Source organism: Eutrigla gurnardus, assembly GCF_963514095.1.
Source record: "Eutrigla gurnardus genome assembly, chromosome: 4".
NCBI classification, from domain to species: domain Eukaryota; kingdom Metazoa; phylum Chordata; class Actinopteri; order Perciformes; family Triglidae; genus Eutrigla; species Eutrigla gurnardus.
In genome coordinates, this window is record NC_139918.1 from 20,886,819 (window position 1) to 20,908,168 (window position 21,350).

General features: G+C 41.2%; 1 protein-coding gene across 1 annotated transcript; it reads right to left on the bottom strand.

Annotated features, from left to right (window-relative positions):
* Positions 1-43: 43 nt before the first annotated feature.
* On the bottom strand, positions 44-20,599 carry usp33 (ubiquitin specific peptidase 33). The gene is made up of 24 exons (XM_084008557.1): positions 20,447-20,599; positions 17,224-17,322; positions 16,663-16,716; positions 16,461-16,523; positions 13,237-13,386; positions 12,778-12,886; positions 10,738-10,807; positions 9,295-9,408; positions 8,636-8,714; positions 7,173-7,617; positions 6,910-7,050; positions 6,677-6,792; positions 6,238-6,410; positions 5,907-5,977; positions 5,790-5,823; positions 5,640-5,685; positions 5,362-5,542; positions 5,073-5,199; positions 4,774-4,943; positions 3,207-3,288; positions 2,979-3,087; positions 2,227-2,329; positions 1,499-1,567; positions 44-1,266 (listed from the first exon to the last, which is right to left on the bottom strand). The coding sequence occupies exons 2-24, from the start codon at positions 17,305-17,307 to the stop codon at positions 1,109-1,111; spliced, it is 2,748 nt and encodes a 915-aa protein (XP_083864683.1). The 5' UTR covers positions 17,308-17,322; positions 20,447-20,599; the 3' UTR covers positions 44-1,108.
* Between the last annotated feature and the right edge of the window lie 751 nt (positions 20,600-21,350).

The window sequence follows — 21,350 nt, forward strand, 5'->3', positions numbered from 1 at the left end:
CATCCTGGCAAAAAATGGTGACAAAATCAAGGTGACCACAACGTTCAACATGTTTTCTTCAAGTTTTAATAGTGTCAGCCAGGGAAAAATCAGGATAGATCTTACTCAAGTGACATCCATATGCAAAACAGAACAGCATTCCGTTTCCCCTCCCTCATCAGCCAGCACGTTAAGCAACACCATGCCCATACACAAAAATAATGCCTTTAATTAACTAGATTGCTAATGGTGACGCTGATTACATACTGCAATATGCTTTCTGTTGCATTACAGTTGAGTAAAGACTGAGCCATCATCATCATCATTGCGTGCACATTTTATGAGCAGCTTTGCATTTACATGCAGTTACATGTTATGTTAAACTGGGATTGAATGTTAGAGCATGCATTCTTAACAGACTCTGCCTGCCACATATTTTCTACAAAAAAAAAGATCTATTCACATCATATTAAATCACTCCCTTCTGTGGTAAGTTACCAAGTGCTGAATCTTGACTAGCATACTATCAGTACTGGTACATTCAAATACAAACCAGACATTTGCGTGAGCATGCCAATTTGTACGTCTACAGAACAGTGCAAAACACAACATTAATTCCTGAGACTACTCAGGAATTAGTCCCTTCATAACCTTGTGATTTCCATCACTTTAAGTGTCACATTTTGCTTCTCTTACCATTCCTTGGACAAGATTCTCTTACAACAGGAAAAATGTGTGATATATCTACAGCAAGATGTTTTGTGATTCATCAATATCGGCAACACAAGACACTCGGACATACAATATGTGCTCATTTGGTCAAGAAAAAAAAAAAAAGATATATGGCATTCATTCAGTGGAATTTTTAGCTGCACATAATTTAAATGCTCGATTCTGAAAATAACCTGACACATGAGTGCTAATAGAAATTTAAGAGCTCTTTATACAGATTTGTACAACGTGACAAAACTTTTCAGGCATGTTAATTCCTTCTGTCAGCAGACAGACTGTCCTGTTGCACTAAAGATGAGGTCCTTTGCTTGAATGCTTTTGAAATAAAGTCAAGTGCAAAATAAAAAGGCTTTTTTCTTTCTTTTATGTTTTCCGTCGTTTTCTGCAGAGTGCTTGATTAAACAGAACGAGTCTCCATCTCTATCTTCTCCTCCGATTGCGATGATTCTACTTCCTGGTGGCTGACGTTTGGCCGAACCGTCACAAGTGGACCGCCGCCATAGATGGAGTGAAGGAAGTTCCACGTCTCCTCAGAGATCTGCCCTGAGTCAGCTCCTGCAGGGTCAAACACACAGAATTAAATATCACTAATATCGGCATAGTGTAGGATATTACTACAGTTCTCAGAGGTGTTGCGAGAGCTATTTTAACAAAAAGGTTTTTCTTTATCCATCCTGATTTACTGCTTCTTAAAATGCATGGACAACAATACAAGCATCTCTTCTACAGTTAAATTCAGATGCATAAAAACATAATACAATATGAAAATAATAATAATAATTCGAACCTTGTTTGAGTGTTGAATGGCCGTTCTTGTTTACTGTAATCTTGGAATTGTCAATAGGTCCCGGCGGATCTGAAAGATGAAGAAAAAGACAATTAATTGATGTAATCATACACAACAGTCACAAGCATGCCTATTTCTAGGGGTGTTTTCCTCAATCCTAATTGTTACAAAGAGCAATTTTGTTCAAGTGTCAAACGTATTTGTCACTCTATGAAAAGCAATCTCTGTTCCCCACTTGCTACAGCGAGAAAACAAATATTAGAGGAGCAGAAGTCAGAGGAAAAAAAACATTTGCAAATGTGCCAGATGTAAGCTGCTATAAATAGAAGTGACAATACAAAGCAAGGGAAGCAAAAAAGAGAACGAGTGCAAGAAAATAAAATATATTTTGACGCTTCATTTTGCTGTAGCGGGGGGGAAGCTTGACTCGGGGGACTAAAGCAAGCTCTTTGAAGATAAATCAAGAGAAGAAATCGGACTTTGCTGTTTCTTTTGAACATGAGAAACTTTTGTAAACAAGAGAATTTCAATGTCCCATATAAAACGGTTTATTAGCCACGTTCTCCTATCCATGGAAATGTACAGTACAAACCTGGCATAGCAAAAATCACAGCAACTTTTCCCTCACCAGATATCAGACACAACTGCCAAAGTGGGAAACATCTGGCCTTTTTAATCAGACATTACACAGGATTGGGAGTGGAAAGGCAAAACTTCTGTCCAATTACCATTGTCTTTTCCTTTGACAAAGCCCTCCCACTCACGAAACCACTGCATGCTGATGCAGTATATGGCCACCGGAGACTCCTCCTCCTGGAACGCCTTGTTCAGCTACAGAGCAGAGGGAGGAGAGGGGAAGAGAGGAAATGGAGGAGGAGTGAGCAGTCAAGACAAGAGGGAGGAGAATGGGCGCAAAGGGATGGGGAGGAGAAACAGGAGGGGTAGGGTGGGGGGTTTAAAAGGGGGGGCAAAGAATTAAGTGAGGATGAAAGGATCGAGATGAGAGGAGATGGAAAACCAAATCAATTCTCTCTGGTATTTATTCCAATTAGGACAGAGTCTTAACATCACACTGCACCAATTTCATCTTTCTGGGAAATGACACAATCCCCCATCCCTCTTGTTATCTTGCTGAAGCTCTCTCTTTCATACAAAAGGCACACACATAACATCTATCCCTCTTTCTGAGCTGTCATTGTGCGAGTGAGCAGACTTGAGCGGGCAATAACAGCTGCATCCGTCCCAATGATACATGCATTAATGACGAGGCTTTCATCCGGCTCACACCTCTCATCCCCTGCTGGGATGAAGAGCGCCAACATGTGCAGTCCATCAAATGGTTCAATAGGCTGGAGAATAGGTCTATACACTCCTGTGAGTACTCGGCCATCACTGACATGCTTTTTTCCCCCTGTACCTGGCTAATGCTCCATGTCTTGCTGCTGACTGTCTTGTTTAAAAAAAAAGAAAAAAGACGTACCCTGACAAACATGTCCAGCTCTGATTTGCGCCGTTTCTCCAGTTTTTCTATTTCAATCTGGCACGAGTGGCAAACATACAGGTGGTTGACAGCTGGTCCTCCTCCATACCTGCAGGGGAGCAGTCCACATTGGCACACGCAGATGCAATTGACTCGACAAAAAGGAAATTAAACAGCAACTGACTATCCCATTACTCAATCCCAGTTGGGACCGTCTACTGTATGTACCTGCTGTAAAGGTGATCCCACACATTCTGCGGCAGCATTACTACCAGGTCGTCGATGAACGCTGCTTTGTTGGGGGGCACACCTGATGAAACACAGTGAAACATCAATCTGTGTAACATTTTAATTATGACAGTTGTGTGCAGTGAAGGATCATTTCTGGAGACATTGCGACTACTATCATGTTGAATATACTAAGAAGCTGTCAGAAAGGTCCATAAATACATCCAATTAAGTAGTCTAAATGTCTTACCCTTACTATCCAATATTCAGGTCCTAACATTAAAGCAGTGTTTTTATGGTGGTCAGAAACCTCATCATAAGATCATTTAAAGGGGGGAAACAGAATATTTCTACTCTGCAAAACATCTTTCTCTCTTTTTTTTCATTTCTTGGGAAACATTGCGGATATTTTTAACTCTACAAGCCTTTAGAAATGTGTCCGATGCAACAATCCAAGAACAAACAATCACTCTTACATCCAAACTGAAGCCATAATCTGTGACTGGGGAACACAAGCAGACTCTGCCTGATTTTAAGGGGTTAGAGGACAAACCTTTTTCTACTTGAAACATGTAATAAACAACCATTTTTCATAAAGGAGTTGCATGCCTAAATATATATTTCTGAGTATGCCCTTGGCTATGAACATGAAAGTGAAAATAAGGGGGGGCACTTTCGGATTTGCATTGAAAATTAAAAAAAAAAACAACAGGGCTGCTGCAACACAATCATGGTTTCACTGCACTGATATTATCTCAATTTAAAGTATGGTTGAAAATATCAAATTATTATCAGATTATTCTGACTGATATTGCAATTGCAATATCATTTAGGATATTAGAGTATATGATGATTTTTACATTAATATTCTCATTTCCATTTAAAACATTAAAATGATTATGGTGTTATTTTTGCAGTGATCTGTACCATACAACCATGTTATGGACGTAAGGCTGTATACTAGGATTTGTAGGCCAGCACACTGCAACATGACGATATTTAATATAAAAATGGTATTTTGACACAAAATTCACTTTACAGTGTTATTTCAATAACATTTAAATTGATTGTGCAGCACTAATGTATAACCATTTTTTAACTGGTAACTGGAAATGAGGAGGAAACAACCCGTAGGTGCTTATTTAAAACATTCCCTGCTGCCACTGTATTCTTACAGCTCTATCATACATTTCTCCTATTTCATTTTCAATTCCATCATTTCCAGCGCTCTCTAAATAGAGGGCAGGAAAGAAAGCAGCTTGATTGGCACAAAAGCCATTTAGAATTCTCCCCTCTTCTCGACTAAAACGAGAGAGGAGGATCATCTGTACAAAGAGATGTAAAAACCCCTTTTTGAAGTCTGCTGTGTTGCGAAGGGAATACTCTGCAGTCTTTGTCAAAGTCAAAAAATCCACAGCAAAGGATGAAAGGCAAAGCTGTGTTACGAGAAGGGCAGAACACAATGTTTCTTCCGCTAAATGCTTGTGCACAGAACACGAAATACAAAGGATTTCTGTTGGGGGACACTTTCACCTCTGAGCGGATTCGGTAAGATGATGAAACGCACCTCCATGCGAACACAGGAAGTCATCGTTGGAAATGGGACCTGGTTCAGCAAAGGTCTTGAACTTGTTAAGCCACTGGCGGGAGATGTAGAACTGCAAAAGGCTGGGCTCCATCATGTTGAATAAACTCGACACCCTTCCACGCTCTTTCAGTGCATCTTCGTTGCTTTTCCTGTGACAGGAACATACCCACGGATTAACCACTGTTACAACTGACTAATCAAAAGCGGCATGGAAGTTAGGAATATCAAAACAGCACGGTGCACTTTTTAAAAACGCTCCACAAATAAATGCCTCTTACTTATAGAAGAGCACATAAGCCTCAGCATTCTGGACACACGATTCCGACACCTCGGTCACACTTTGGTCGTCAAATTCATACCACAGATTGTTCACGTCGTTCCTGCAGTACGCTATGTAGTGGCCACCTGGGATCAGACAAGGGGGAATGCATTAGAGCAGCATGTATGAACCTAACAAGTACATGTGAAATGTGTCTACAGGCTAATGAATGCAGGACACTCCTATGTGCCAACTGAAAGGCGGATGCCCCAGTCTGAGCAGACAGAGGAGTGACTGTGCCCACTCACTGCTGGCAGTGCCGTGGTGACAGATGACTGACAGCAGGTCATAGTTGGTGGTCTGGGCGGAGCTGTCTTTGGCCAGGAACGGCTGCAGGTCTAGGCCCTCGAGCGGGAAGGAGACGTGGGTGCTTATCTTGGTGGAGAACATCAATTCGTGCCTGAAGCGCTTCAAGTGGACGCAGAGGATCTGGAGCAGAGGAACGCACACATAACGTTTTATTTTAGAAATTCAGTGTGTGAAGGCATTAGGGAAAAATAAATGGCATAAAGAGTTGTCTGTGTACCTCTGGCAAACTTTGCATTTTACAAAATTTTACTCCGTTTCGTAATCTAAGAGGGAAAAAAAAAAGATGAAGAAGAAGGGCAATTGGTACAGTCTTTTTTTCAGTTGTTGTCCACTTTGGTATTCATCAAAGTCAGAATAAGGCACTCACTTCTTGCATTTTTCACAGCTGTACATGTTGTCTCCTTGAAAACAATGAGCATACAGTTACTGAGACATCAATGTTAATGTTTGCGCTGGCAGAACACATTAACGCCCACTTGCTCACCCTTTAGTTCATCTCTGGCAAAGAAAGCGGCAAGACAATCCTGTAGCGTAACCACGGGACCCCAGAACCAACTACAAATAGAAACAAACAGAGGAGGTGCATTTGACATACAAACAGCAAAGCAGAGCTGGACTGTGAAGAATGTAAACTATACTAAACTATAGTGTACACATCGGAGCGCCTTTTTTACGGCCGTGTGCCATAAAACCGCAACACATCCTGGGTTTGATTCCAGCCTCGGCACCTTACCTCTCTCTCTACCTCATTTCTTCACCGTCAAAAAATCCCCAAACCAACAATCCAATATTAACTGTACGTATTATTAACACACCTCTTGATGTATTCCATGACAAATGAGATCCAGCCCTGCGGGGCGTAAGCTTCCCCACAGGAGCCGGCTTTAACCAGGGAGGTCTGGTGGGTGGCGGAGTGGAGCTTGGCCAGGTCTTCCTTCCCTGGGATGGGCAACGAGATATCCTGGAAGTTCTCTAGGGTCACAGACACCTAAAAACAGAAACAGAATACACAGACCGTCAAGCCTCATCTTTGGTCACATTCATTATTCCATGGTTTTGTCAGGAACTATCATTTTGTAGCAATTCTTGCCACAGCACAACATCAACATTTGTGACATAACAATGGATGTACAACTACATCAAGAGTGTTTTTCCATAACTTCCATAACATTTCTATGACCTTGATTAAATGACACACTACTGTCCCTCTCACCCTCTCAGCAATCCCATTATCTCAATAATATTCACACTAACCCGATCACAGGTCAGGCACTGAACTGAGCTGACAATTGTCCCATCGAACACATCTGAGATGACACTGCGGTATTTCTTCTGGCGCTTGCTCTTTGGTGGGCAGAATGTGGTCACCGCTGTGTGAAGGCCGACGGAGAGGAATGTGAGAACAGTGTGTGAAGAATGATAGAGACATGATACGACTTTTTTTTTTTAAGTTTTACATCTGGCTGCCTCTGATTATGCATTAGTACCTTTCTTGTGTGCAGGGTTCAGGCTGGGCCAGCCTGAGACAGCTTTGGGCGGGCTGCTGGACATTTTGGGAATGTGTGCTTCCATGGGGATTGGACTCTGTGGTCTTGTGGAGTGAGATATTTGGATGTCTGGGAAGGAATCTGGTGAGGAGGAGGCCAAATATTAGAGAGTTTCAATACCACAAAGCTGACACAGATTATCCGAAATTTAAGTATACTGTGGAAAAAAATAAAACATGACATCTCTTCTTCTGCATAATTACCTGACATTCGGCTTTGAACCTTGATGGCTCCCTGGCTGCTGATAATGGCCGTGGTTTCAGTGGTGGTGTCAACATCTTTGTCCATGTCCACTCCAGTGCTTCCACCCATAACACCATTAACTCCAGAGCGATAAAGGTCATTAATCATGTTCTTCTCCTTCTGCCACTCCCTGTTGGCCTGGATCTCCTCCTGCTCGGGAATCAGCATCTCAGCCTCGTTGGTGTCTTCCATCATCACGTGCCCGCCCTGCACCTCATTATCGGCCCGCTCGCTGCTGCCGCAGGACTCGCACGACTGGAAGTCGTTGTCCGACTGACTGCGGGTGTCCTCCTCGGGGCCGTCGTCGACGGTGACGCCGTTGGAGTGGTCGTACGGTTCTGGCAGCGTCTCCTTCAGCTCCTCGTGAAGTTGATCCATCAAGCAGCGCAGAAACTCCTGAGAGTCCTGGAGGGAATGATCACAAGTAACATCAGCTGAGAACATTTACTGAGAACAAACATTTTGCAGTTAATTTGGTCACAGTAGTCGAAAAAAATATATTAATTTCCTCTTGCTGAAAAGAATATTGAAAAAATAACGCAGCACTAAATCTTCCTCAATATAATCGAGTTTGACAGACACAGCAAAGCTTTTCTAATGCTAATTATTTTTCCAAATTACAAACAACCAATTCACCTCCTTATTTTTTTTCCCCTCCATTACAAAATGTGAAACCAAGTGCCCATGAATGCATAGTCAAACTTAATAAACCTCAGACATCTAATCTACCCCCGAGCCAAATGAACTCTCCTTTCCCAGGAACTGGAATGTTAACTTCATTCATGGCAACGCTGGTTCCAAGGCCGTGCAGCTCAGCATGGCGTGACAAATGAATATTCCTCAGCTAACTCCTCTGAACAAACACTGGCAAGCCAAGAGGAAACAGACTCTTTTATTATTTAACCACTCAGGATTATAAATGCCCGTTTCACAGACACTGGACATAGTAAAGAAATCTTTTATATTGATAATACAATTCTGTTTTGTGTTCATGAACCTCTAGGAATCAAATCAAACAATTTATCTTTAGTTTGTTCGTTAGGTTTAATGTGTGCGTTTGCATGCAAATGACTGAGTTAGTTAGAAGATTTAGGTCATCTGGTTGAGTGATTTGAGTCAGCTGTTTAAGCTCATGTCATTTCTATAAAGGAACAAACACGGTGGGATACAGAGACTGTAAAATAACTGGGACAACTTCATAGTCAGTTCATTCAGTTCAAAGTGTAATTCATATTTTATATTCATATTTACTCATATAACTTTCAAAGTACAGCGGTAAAAAGCAAAAGGTCCACCCGTTTAGGTCCGGACATACTGTTGAATGTGTCTCCAGCCGTGAAGACGGGAGCCATGTTTTATTTACGATGAATCTGTGCGCATGCACTTAAATTGCACATTTATTTCACCATCTGCAATCACCTACCTGCTGAGAATATCCTCTAAACATGGGGTTTATGGCTTTGATTCCCTGGAACAAGTTGGTTGGGACCACGTAGGAGGGTCTGCAACGTGACAAAACAGCATGCTTAAGTATTGTAATAAGCAATATCACAATAGAGAACAGAATGCTGCGGGGATGACATTTTTGTAGGCCAACCCTGAAGTTAGCATCGCACTGGTTCCCTCGACAAAAAGCCAGCTGTTTTTTTTTCCATTGGATCTTGCATTATTGCAGAAAATAAGCTCTGTGGCAAACACAAGTTTAGGATACTTAGACGTTTTGTTCAGCAATATAATGGGATGATAACCAATGTATTTTATGTCCTAGAATAAAACGTTAAATTCTCTTAAGCTTGTGTTAACCTCAGTCCTTATTATTTGCCATCTAACCAAAAACCCTTTCAAAGAGGGAACTGAGGGAAATGAGGGAACTGGAAGTGCAAAAATGCTAGCTCCAGGTTTCAGGGCTCATTCCTGTACAATGTGATGCCTTATATCGAGTTTAGGACAAAGCTGCTACAGAAAGGTGATTCAAGTTAATGTCGAAGCAATCGAAGAGTCATACTCTAAATATTGGAAAATAATTACTGAATTTTTAAATGAACTGCTGCTTCGGGGCAGATATTAGTGAAAAGTGCATACCTGTTCTTGTGCCACAGGTCCGACACTAGTTTCTGGTAGCTTTTGCAGAGTGCTGGTTTCTTGTCCGTCCTCACCATGCCACCACATTCAAGAAAGAACTGTGTCAAGGGCGGGCTGCAGTGGAAAGAGGGATAAATACATATTATGTCGGCGCCAAACAAGCTTTTACTGACTTTCCGTCAACAGATTGAGTATCGTTACCAAAAAAACTTCTGCATATAACTCTCAAATTCTCAATAAATCCAAGAGAAGGGGTTATAATTTAGAATAGATAAATGCAAGATAATGCTATGTTATTATAATTGCAAATACCTTATGTTTTGTAAATCATCTCGGATCTAGTTTGTTTTTGTTTTTCGTTCACTCACTCACAATAAGATTCAGAGAGACTTAAGTTTAGCATTTCTAAATCATGCTGCCTGCATTTTTTATGCTTTTTTGTTTCATTAAAGAGTTAGAGAGGTACCGGCTCATGCAAGAAAACACCCCACACAGCTGAAAGTTAAAGGACATGGAAAGTAACCGATAAAGAAAAACAGCTGAGGGGATTTTAATGGATGGATACACAATGGACAGGAATTTGTGAGACAAACTACAAAACGTATAAGGAGTGTTCCCTTCCCTTGGCAGGAGAAAAGTCCTCCAAACTGAATAATGGCCCGACGGTAACTATAAGAAGCAGCACTCACACAAACAGACATCAAAGGGAAGTTTCAGAAAAGGTCCCTCCTTTCTGCAGCTGTGTGACTCAGTTCCTCCTATTTTTGGAATGTGATTTAGATTGCAAATTCTGACCTACATCTTTTTCACATTTTTGACTTGTATCCAGACTTGGCATCATCATGTTAATTTAAGTATTTTCTAGGGGGGTGTATTGTATTAGAGAGGAGGAAGGGGTTAGCTGTGCCTTTTTCCACAAAAAAAATAAAATAAAAGTAAAAAGTAAGTAATAACACGGCATCACACTCAGTGGAGACCTAATTTGAGTGACTACGCCAACAATCCAATCATAAAGATTGAATCAGGTTTGGTAATTCAATAAACAATAAAAAAGACTGAGCAACAGAAAGTAAGTAGAGTTTTATGTCTCTCATAAAAAGACATGGCAGAAAAGAAAAAAGGAAAGGAGGAAGAAGGGTATTGGGAAAGAGTTGAGGCTCTTTGTAACAGAAGACCCTACAGGGAACTACAAAAGGCCATTTCTGCCATCTCAAATGGTGCACTGCAGCAAACTTTCACTCAGCCGCCACTCTCCCAAACGAGCGTGGCCATGGTAATTTTTTTTTTTTCAGTCGGCAAGAACCAGATGAGCCGTGAATAAAACAGCAAGGCTACTGAAAAGAAGCATGTTGAAAGGTGAAAAGTAAAATGAAGTAACACCAAAGAGCATGCGATGTCAGCGAGGTGATGTAGGGACAGAAGGCAGGTTAACGGGGGTCTCACCAGTTGGACAGGGCCTGGAGGGCAGCATTCATGTAGCAGGTGTTGCCTATGTTTTTCAACCCCGTCAGGCCTGAGGAGGACAGAACACAGGGGGAGAATGAGATCATTAAATGTTTGTACATTTGGCAAACACTGGCACATTTATAGAAATGTTGATCAATGTGCCCTGCCCTTGAAATAAATAAATGCATGATAAATTAAATTAAATGACATTTTCATGGCAGCCAGAAAGCTTCTTACAATTTTAAAGACACCCACGTCCCATTTCTAAGATAAATATTTTACAGCAGGAGTGGAAAAGATGGCTACCTGGTGTATTTTAAATCCGATACTGTGGCAGAAATAGTTCCTTCATCTTATACAAGTGTTTTCAAAGACAGCAAAGGGCCTGTCCTGAGACAAAATCAAGGCATGGCAGTCCAACAATTATTCTTTGTCTTTTTTTTTGCTACGTTTTGAAACTACATTTGCCAAAACTCTTTGGACGGCTTAAACAGAAAGTATTATGTTCAGGGAGTTACACTGTTGGCTACTAAAACTACATTTCAGCTAAATTAGCTGTGAAAAGGTTCCTATTTACCCCAAAAAACAAGATGATTCTGTATGATTTAAGCAGATTCATGATGTTTATTGGCAATGGACATCAGAGATAATATTCTTGGGAAGTATAAGCCACACTAAATCCAAACATGTATCCAGTCCGTGTCCAGTCAGGTTAAAGCAGCTTAATTGCCTCAGAGTTCCTAAACCTCGGCTCTTATGTGACGAGCCATACTCATTAGTCTTACAGAGGTTATTTACTCCACCGCTTGATCATATGATCTGTATTTGTGACAGAAATAACCGAGGCGGTGACTGGTGCCAAGGCCTGAGCCACACCACATGGGGTTTAACACAACATATGCCATTTGATGGAGCCTGTGTTTGTCTCACAGCGCCGAGTCAAAACATTATTTGCATTGGTGGCTCCAGCGGGACCGAAGCACTCAGCAATGAGATGTAAGGCTGCATTCACAACAAATCAGGCATTGCAGCGAAAACGCCCGAATGGGAGATTCATGTGAAGATTCATGTGAATGTGTGTTGTGCGTTTGGACTGTGGAGGTGGGGAGAGCAGGGGATTCTGGGAAGAAAAGACAGCAGCCTGCAGCAAAAAAGTTGTTACAGAATCGAGTTCTGGGGAAAAGCAATCTGCGGTGACCAATGATGTTAACTGTGATCAGTGAGCTCATCTAAAGGGTCAATCACATGAGTGTTACTGTATGGGCTATTAAAGTGAAACTCAGACTTAAACACAAAGACACACACAGAATGCCTGATTTAGGGTATATCAGCCTTAATGCTAAGATCAACCCACTGAGTTTGTGGCTCTCTGTTGCCTGTAAGTTTTCACAGTGTGTCTGCCAACGTCAGTGCCAGTCAGCTGTTAACAGCAGCTTCATGGGACAAAGTGGATACGGATCACGGTTGTGCTTAAATCGACTGTGAGGCGAGGTGTTGGTTAGCCACACTCCTTTGAAGTTAGATAGGCTCTTATTCAAATATGACTCTGTACTTTGAACTATTCCAAAATAGTGATTACTGTGAATTGAGGTTTAACCTCCAAATCATCCACGCAATATTCACTGCGAGGCTAAATCCTCACTGCAGCAGCCACCGGGTTTGAATCCAAGCGGCGGCCCTTTCTGCATGTCATCCCCATCTCTCTCCCTCCTTTCACCCTCATGCCGTCCCATCCTGTCAATAATGGCAAAACGCCAATCACCTCACCAACTTCAAAAGTATGTGGTTTTAACTATTTAAAATGGCAATATAGGCAGGAAAAAGTCATTTTTCTAGTTGTTTTTCAATGTATTTGTTATCTTAGTTGCTGATATTTGTGGGAACAACTACCCTTGTATCAACAAGTGAAGTGTAACAAACACTCTAGTGTCTCTAGTGAGTGCATTGCAGTTGTTTGGATTATTGTCGTTGTCAGATTTCTGTCCACATAAACATTCATTTTGTGTCAACATGAACTCCTCTGCTGTGTAAGCTGACCTCTGGCACGCAGTTCATCCTCCTCCTCCGTCTCCATGTCCAGGTCTTCACAGCCTCCATTAGGGGGCACTCTCAGAGAGGTTGGGCTCCCAGGGGACCTGTTGTTCTCCTGAAGCAACAGCACGGCAGCACACACACAGACCTCGTCATAAAACTCTTATCTAATAAATGAATAACTGCATACAGTTTAACTGTCACTCAGGATAGACTGGTGGAAGTTGTTATTGTACTGCTCTGATACGCCCAGAGAGCAGATAGAGTTGCGTAACACAGTGAAAATGCGGTAGTCCTGCGATGTAAACACGTTTATTCAGACAACTTTAATGTTAGTTTTATCTATATTAAAGCATTTTGAGGTATTTCAACAATGTTGCTACAGTTCAACACTAAACTAACTCAATTACATAAAGCATGTAGAGAAAATGGAGACAATAAAATGGAGGGGAACCTGGCTCTTACCTGTCCAGCTTTCTGTGGCGATGGGAGGGGTTTGCTGTTGGCGTGGGGAGAGTGAGGACCAAGTTTACGCTCCAGGAACACCTCCTTGCCGCAGGCGTAGCACCACACTCGGAGCGTGGTCAGGTTCACCGTAAGGTTGTGCCTCGTCTCCTGTACACAAAAAGTTGTGAAGGAGGAAAAATAAAATGACTAAAAGTCCGAACCAACAAAGGGAAACAAGTAGACGGTGTTAATATTTATCCAAGAACAGCTGGCAAAGCAAAAGTGCATCTTCTTATCTATTAGCGGCTTCTTAATCTTCAACGCAATCAAATAACAGCTTGCTTTTGCTCTTATATAACAAAAATAGGTATGTGTGCTGGTGGCTATGCCTGCCTATTTCTGTGCTGTATAAACAAAGCTTTTCTGGAAGATTCTTGACTGCGACAGAGCAGCTGAACAAAGTGTATTCCTTTGAGCAAAATTAGTTTTCAGCCCAAATATGGTAATGTCAGATCCAGTCTCTGTCTCTCCTAGCAATCTGCTATTATGTATAACGCTGACTAAATGAAAATGTAGGTGACACGATGTCAGCGTTATTGACAATATTGAGAAAAAGAATATGCAATTAAAGTAAAATGTCTACAAATCTGCACTAAAACTCACAAAACACAGCCCCGTCTGCAACCAATTTAATCACAGTGCAAACCCAAAACGGACTACTAAGTAGTACAATTCTACTCTGATTTGAATTTTTCTTTACCTACTCTGCAACCACTTCTCATTTCGATTAAATTACCATTTACAATCATGCAGGCAACGTATTAAGGCTGAAGTTAACACAAATTGTATAATGTATAATACTGTCAATTAACTGTTTGGTCTATAAATCTCCAAAACCAAACAGCATTCACTTTTTTTAACACAAGAAAAAGAAATGTCGTATGGATTGTGTGGATTCGGCTGTGTGAGTAATGACTTAACTGAAAAAGCATTGACAATGACATTTCTCACTGGTAAACAAAATCAACCTCCTTACCCTCTGAATAACAAAACCAAAACCCCAAATAGACTATTAAAATTAGATTTTCGAGATCTTGGACACCAGTTCTGGGCTGAATGTGGCAGGTTACAGGTTGAGCTGGAGGCAGAGCCGGAGGGGGTTGCAGCCAGGCAGACTTTCGCTGCTGTGGAAACAAGGCCGTGTTCTGCTGACCCACTGCTGCTCTGACAAACACCAGCACCCTGGCAGGTCGACGAGACACTGAACGTGAGCAGCAGGAGACCAGCAGAGCCTGCATTATTCATCAGGGCTGCATTAGCCTATACACAGCAGGGGCAGAGACGAGCTGGCAGAGGGGGCACATCAGACTGAGCATGGCCGTGAAACTCCCCATCTTCAATCATTTATGAGGGGAAGTATAGCAGGTAGGGCATGAATAACAAACTGGATTTATGGGGCCTAGAGGATGTTTTTACCAGCCCACATAATGATTTGTATTACAATGAACTGTTTGTAGCTTCCTAGTCATCATTTGTTATGTTAATTTACACCTTGTCAACTAAATGTTCAAAATCATCACTTAAACTTGTATTTTGTATCCAAGAAAGATAAATCCTCACTGCTCTTTCTGCACACACAGGAACTTAAATAATGTAAAAACCTGCCTGTTTGTGTTGGCAGCTCTTATAGAAACGTTCAATGTTGTTGAAGCACCAGCTTAGATTCGACATCTGCTTCAGTGTGTGATCTTCTGATTAAGGTGGTGCAGGTTGGGTCTGGTTTTGTCTGCAAAACCATATCAAGTCTCGTGTCTAGCATCTCAGCATTCAGGACATTGCTGATCGTAATCAAAAAGAAATATCGAACGCCAACAGCCACTATTGTGTTCTCAAACAGGGATTTTGCAAGCGTTTGCACAAATGCATGCAAAACTGCTTGAGAACTGATAATGAAATGTGGTATTTTCAGAGGACTACTTGTAGCCAAAAAAACAGCTTCAAGGCTATGGTAATATTCCAATCCTTTATGTGCAATATGAAGAAAGAGTGCCAATGTTTGCCATTGGCTGTATGTGCTTCAGAAGTCCATTTTGATGCATAATGATGTTTGAAATGCAATCTCTGTGTAAGTACTAATTACGTGTCCCGTTTTGTGATCAAAAGTACATACAGAAGTGGATCTTCAACCTCTGAAATGAGCGGATCAAAGTACAACTTTCAACTAGACGCTTTGAAACAAACAGTTGCTCACATCAACTTGCAGTACAGTTTGACTGTTAGAGGCACCTGATCCGTCCAACAGCAGTCTTTCTCATTGCATAGTCAAGAGATAAAAATGTTGCCCTCCCCTTAGGGCCTCCAAAACACTAATTGAACATGGCGTTCATTCTTACAAGAAAAAAAGAGGAGGAGAAAAAAAACCCAAAAGGCAGCTGTCAAGCTTCACAGAGATGTCCTGGATAAAGAGATATAAAACTCACTAGCGCTATCATTGAAAAATCAGTCCACTAACAGGAAATCTTAACACCATGTGATGTAGCTTCCATCTGTGTGGAGTACACAATGTTAAGGAGGCCTGCACATGAACAAGCACTTTCCAGACAATGGTTTGATAAGCTATGCAGATACTTATATCCTCCATCTCTGCTTCTAACCCCACTTGGGCCAGGCATGCTGGTGGAAAAGCCTTAGTCAACACTGGGACCACCAGAGGCTGAGTAAAGCTTCAGAGCAGCCAGGAAGGGCAGATACTGTAACCATGGTACTGAAAGTGCTACTGAATCTCCCTCACATCCCAGAGGAATGGCAATTAATAATGGATGATCCACCACTGAAATTGCACTGAATGTGGAGGTGTAGGCAGACAGAGCTGGCCTGGTGGTTTTTAACAATGCATGCACTCCGAAAAGCTAAAAGGTGCACGTGCTGGCTTTTAGATCATGGAGAGACACATTTGAAAAAATAAAGCTGTGCTGGAGGCAGTTTTATTCCAAGTCATGGCTCCTGGGACTCTGAAGTGGTATTCCTGTCCTGTCCTGCCATCTGTGCCTCGTCTGCCTCTCCATGAACACCTCCCCTCCTTTTTCGGTTCAATCTTTTTCTTCTTTTTTTTTCCAAATTCAACATCACGGTCAAGCCTTAAAGACATCCTCCCTTTCAGACTAATCCCTTCTTTGCTCTTTTCTACACATTCATTAATATTTCGCTACCGAAAGGCTTCAGTAAGGTTTGAGGGCTCTCACCTGTGAGTGCACAGTGCTGTGGTCGGTGTGAGATTCTCCACAGCCTACATAGGCACAGCCATTCTGGACAGAAAAACAAACAGAGAATGAGGAAAATACAAAACAGAAGCTGCATATTTCTTGGGAGAGACTAAGTGTTGTGGATGTTGTGCATCAAATCAACAGATTTGTTGATGTTTTTTTAGAGCATTTTTGAGCTTACCTCCAAACATGCCCACAAATTTGGTCCTCCAACTTTACAGTCTTGGCACTGACCCTAGAAAATATGAAGACAGAGTTAAAAAAGTAAAGTAAAGTAAAGTGATACAACCCTATTCAGGGATCCTGCAGGTCCTATGAAGGTAAGGTAAAGATTTAAGACTTTTAAATCCTTTGTAATAGCACGTAGAATGCAATTTGAGATGAATGTCTTTATCATACTGACCAGAGAAACAAAAGTATGATGGAAATAGTTAATCAAATGAATGCAACCTGAAACTCCAATTGACAGGAATTGAACAGCTTCCTGTGTGCACAATATGTCTCCCGAAAGGCAGCAGTGAGCACCAGATAGAAAAACATTTAACACTAACATTAAAGCCTACAGCAGTCAAAAGACATAATAAATTGAAATTCAAGTTTTCACAAATATATTATAATGCCTTTTTTAAGGAGACGGAATGCAATATTTTTGTGACTTTTTAAGATCTTAAGATACCCTGTTCTGAAAATATATTTTTTTTAAAGAGGGGCAGTGGACAGGCCATGATGGAGGGTCACTCACATGGGATTTCTGAATGAGTTCCTCCTTGGTGATCTCCCCCACACAGTCCAGGTGGGGGCAGTCACAGCTGGACACTGGCGGCATCACTCACCCACAAGTCTTTGAGAGAGAGAGAGAGAGAGAGAGAGAGAGAGAGAGAGAGAGAGAGAGAGAGAGAGAGAGAGAGAGAAATCACAGTACTTTTAGTCAAGAGATCTTTTAAAACAGTGAAGCACTTCTTGTTTAAAGAGGATGTTTGATCAACCCCACACCTGATACTTGATAGAGTAATAGGAGATATATCCAAAGAACAGCACAAGGGAGAAGTAAAACAGGCCACTGTAACCTGAGTCACCACCCCATGACATTAGCTTTTTTCATGTCTGTACATTCCACTTATTATCAGCCAAGCAGCTCATCACGCCACTTCTGTCAACCACTCGTGTGGAACAAGCGCTGCCATAAATGATTTCCGTGATGACAATGCAAAAAAAACAACAACAAGAGACACAGACAATTAGACGTATGGAGTAAGAATTTTATGGCACGATTATCCTGGCCAAAATAATTGCAAATCCGATTATTATTCTGATAATCATCAAATGGCACTAAAATATACTGGTATCAAAACAATCAAATACGTTTATCATAAATCATAGTTTCCCTGCATTAATAAAGGATCAATAAAATTGTTTGTATTTTTTAAATGAGGCCCTATCTTTCCCTTTTCTGTCATGATAGAAAACTCAGCTTTTTCAAGTCGCTCAAGATGATTGCGATAATAGAAATTTACCACGATCAACTTATGTGTGATAGTGATAGTGATAGTTTTCGCAATCCGCCATCAAATACTACATTGTCCCATCCCGAATAATCACCACCACCGATGGCAGCATTCAAAAGGTTGATTCCTCTGCAGTGGTACCTGCACCTGTAGCTGCAGAGGCAACCGTACCTGGCTGTAACTATGTATTGTTCAGAGGAAGCAAATTATGATAATACGTTAAGTGTTACAATTATGCTGCGCTTGTCTGAGCTTCTAACATACAGACAAGATATCTATCTAATCCTTTCAAATTTGTGGGGGGGGAAGCAGTTTCAAACCTTGTATCAGATTACATTGGGTGCTGGGAGATTTCTAGCTTAGTGTTTACATTTGTTCCTATCATAAATAACATAACATCTTTATGACAGACTCCTGCTGGACTTGTTTTTTTCATTGGGTATGAAAAGAGGAAGAGCTGCAGCTACCAGACCAAATGTATAAAGCTCTGTACAGTGGGATAATTGGAAAAACCACTGGAGGTTTCGATTATCAGGCTTCTTGGAAAGGCCACAGACCCATCTCCCCTTCTAATGGAACCAAGGCTCGTGCACTTCTTCATATAGCCCTTAAGGGGCTGTAACTCGCCACCTCCAGTTGTTAGGGCAGTTGCTGTGCGGCGGTGTGAAAGCAGCTTTAGGGGAGCAGGGGATTCGCTTGAAGAGTGAGAAAGGGCTGTGGCTTGCTTAAATCCTCTCAATCAAGAGTTCCCAATTTGAAGAACTGTTGCATCATAAAGCGAGCAAGTATCTAATTTATCCGATACAAAATTATACAAGCAGGGTTTGATCAATGACACATCTCAGAGGAAGAGGTACATCTGTCAAATCAAAGCATCTTCAAGAAAAGGCAGCGAGTAAAAGAAAATGTAAGGAAAGAAAACAGGAAATATAGTAAGCAGTTAAAATCTATTGGCAGCTTTAAATATTTCACTTTTTATCTATAATGTCTTAAATGTGAAATAACACATGATCATAATGAGCAACTGTCTCTGTCTGAAAAGGCCTAAAACGTGTCATAATACATATCTGTCACCCAAGACGCCAGATGATTGTGCTTGTGACCACTTTCCTTAAGGCAAGGTGACAAAGTGTGGACGTTGGTGTCACAGATATATATTTTCAGGTGCACCCAAAGTATCTGTGCTGCATGTGATTCAGCACATTTCAATCACATTACCAGGCTAGAAACCACACAACCTAAGTGTCACAGCATACAGACCTTCTTCAGAGCTTAGATGCATAGATCTGGGCATCAATCAAACATGTAAGACAACCGGTATGAGCAATTGTATGAGGAAAAGCACCCACGATATCACATCTGATATGTAGTTTGTTGACAAACAATGCAAATAAGTGGATGCAAACTGATCCTTAGTCAAAGTTCATGTTTAGTCTTGTACAAGTCAATGTGGCGTTTTCCTCACCACAACAAAGCTCATCAATTATGCAAACTGGTTTAAATAATGCAGAGCTTTTATTTACACAAGACTCAATTCAAACAAACTGTTAAGACGCGGGGTAATCTACAGTTGGATTCGTGTAAGAGGCTCATATAATTGCCTTAAACTGTGGATAAACGATACTTTCAGTCAAGCCTCCAGCGATTACAAGGCTGGTGGAGGAGACAATCTCCCGACTCATGCCCCATCACAAACCACGCTCGCCCTTTCACTGTCTTCGCAAACAAGATAATTATACGCCAGGAGGTTTCATTCGCCATACAGGAGCGGTACAGGCAGGGTGGGGCGTTGACCCAAACCAGGCAGGGCACGTGAACCCGATGTTGCCAGTTCCGTGCTGTCAATTTAGACGCTAAATAATACTGCTCAACACCGGAAGGCACGCAATTCTTAAACCTAAGTGCCCTAATAACATAACTTAGAAAGCAGAACATCCACAAACTGGTGTTATTAGCTACCGCGTAGAAAACGTAACGTTAGCTGGCAACAAACGACATTTTTAACTCACTAGCTAGCTAGCGACTGATTTCGGTCAGGTTTTCAACTAATAGTCCATTCTATGGAAGATAAAGATATGTGGCCTTGGCCTTGCCCACTGCTCAAATTGAGCTGTCAAAACCAGGCGAGGCGTTGACAGCGTCACAGGCTGAATAGCAATCTTTCGCTGTTAGCTTTAGCCTTTTGGCCAGTAATTGCTCATCACGTTAACATTTTTGTTTTTTAGGCTAACCATAACACCCGTAATTGCGTAAAAAGCAAGCAGTGGATATATCTAGTCACGTAAGAGAATACCAGAGATGGTTTGCTACTGATAACCATCTCGCTACTGACATGCTATAGCTAATGTTAGCCAGCTAACGCTCCTGTATTACATGATCACTTGCTATCCTACAGAGACTACACCGGAGTCAGGAGACAGCTAGCTAGCATACAGAAATAATATCAGCCCAGTTCCTTACCTGCACGATAGAAAAAAGACACGGCTTGACTGAGGTTTATCCAATTGTACTTGATGTGTTACATAGAGTTCAGTGTGGTTTTAAAGGCATATTTTCAAAGGCAACCCTTCACATTAACGATAACCGTCCCTGTCGCTCAGCGTGGTTGCTAACGTTACAGTTGGCTCCGCCCCTTTCCGGTCTAAAGAACACATAAACCCTCCCCATCCTACTGTAAACGCCACAGTTGATTTTTTTGATGTACGCTTTTTATATTTAAACAGCTTTCGATTTGTATTATATCACAAAGAGCCCAAATATTTTGCAAAAAAATAATTCGTTTTAAATGTCACCGAAAGCAATGACATACGAGCTAGTGTAAATAACAAGTCTAAATAAAGCTGTCAAGATGTGAATGAGATTAAATAGCCCACGGGCTTCTGTAAAAAATATTACTTCATAAATTAAGAATTGGTGGGCTGTGGAAAAAAAGTGGTGATGAAAATAATAAAAGCCACACAGTAAAACCCATCCCAGGCGCCATCTAGCGAGTTCAGTTTATTTTGTGATATTAACAGACAATAAATACTCTCGACAGAAACAAAACATTTCCAATATACTTGTAAAATAAGCTACTTATAATAATGCATCAACTTTAATACATATTCAAGTATAGTGATAGTGATATACATACATTACATGTTAGTGATAGTAAACCTACAAAATCTTCCTTTTTAACATCAAAACGTGTTTTGTTGAGTAGTTAACATAATTTTAAGAGCCCTCTGTGTTTTAGTGATATGTATTTAAATGTGTTTATTTTTTTGGCTGGCATTAGGAAAACACAGGTAAGTAGGTCATCGGGAGGATGACATAAGCCTCGGAAATAGTAAATAGAAATAAACAATACTTCTTAAAAAAAATA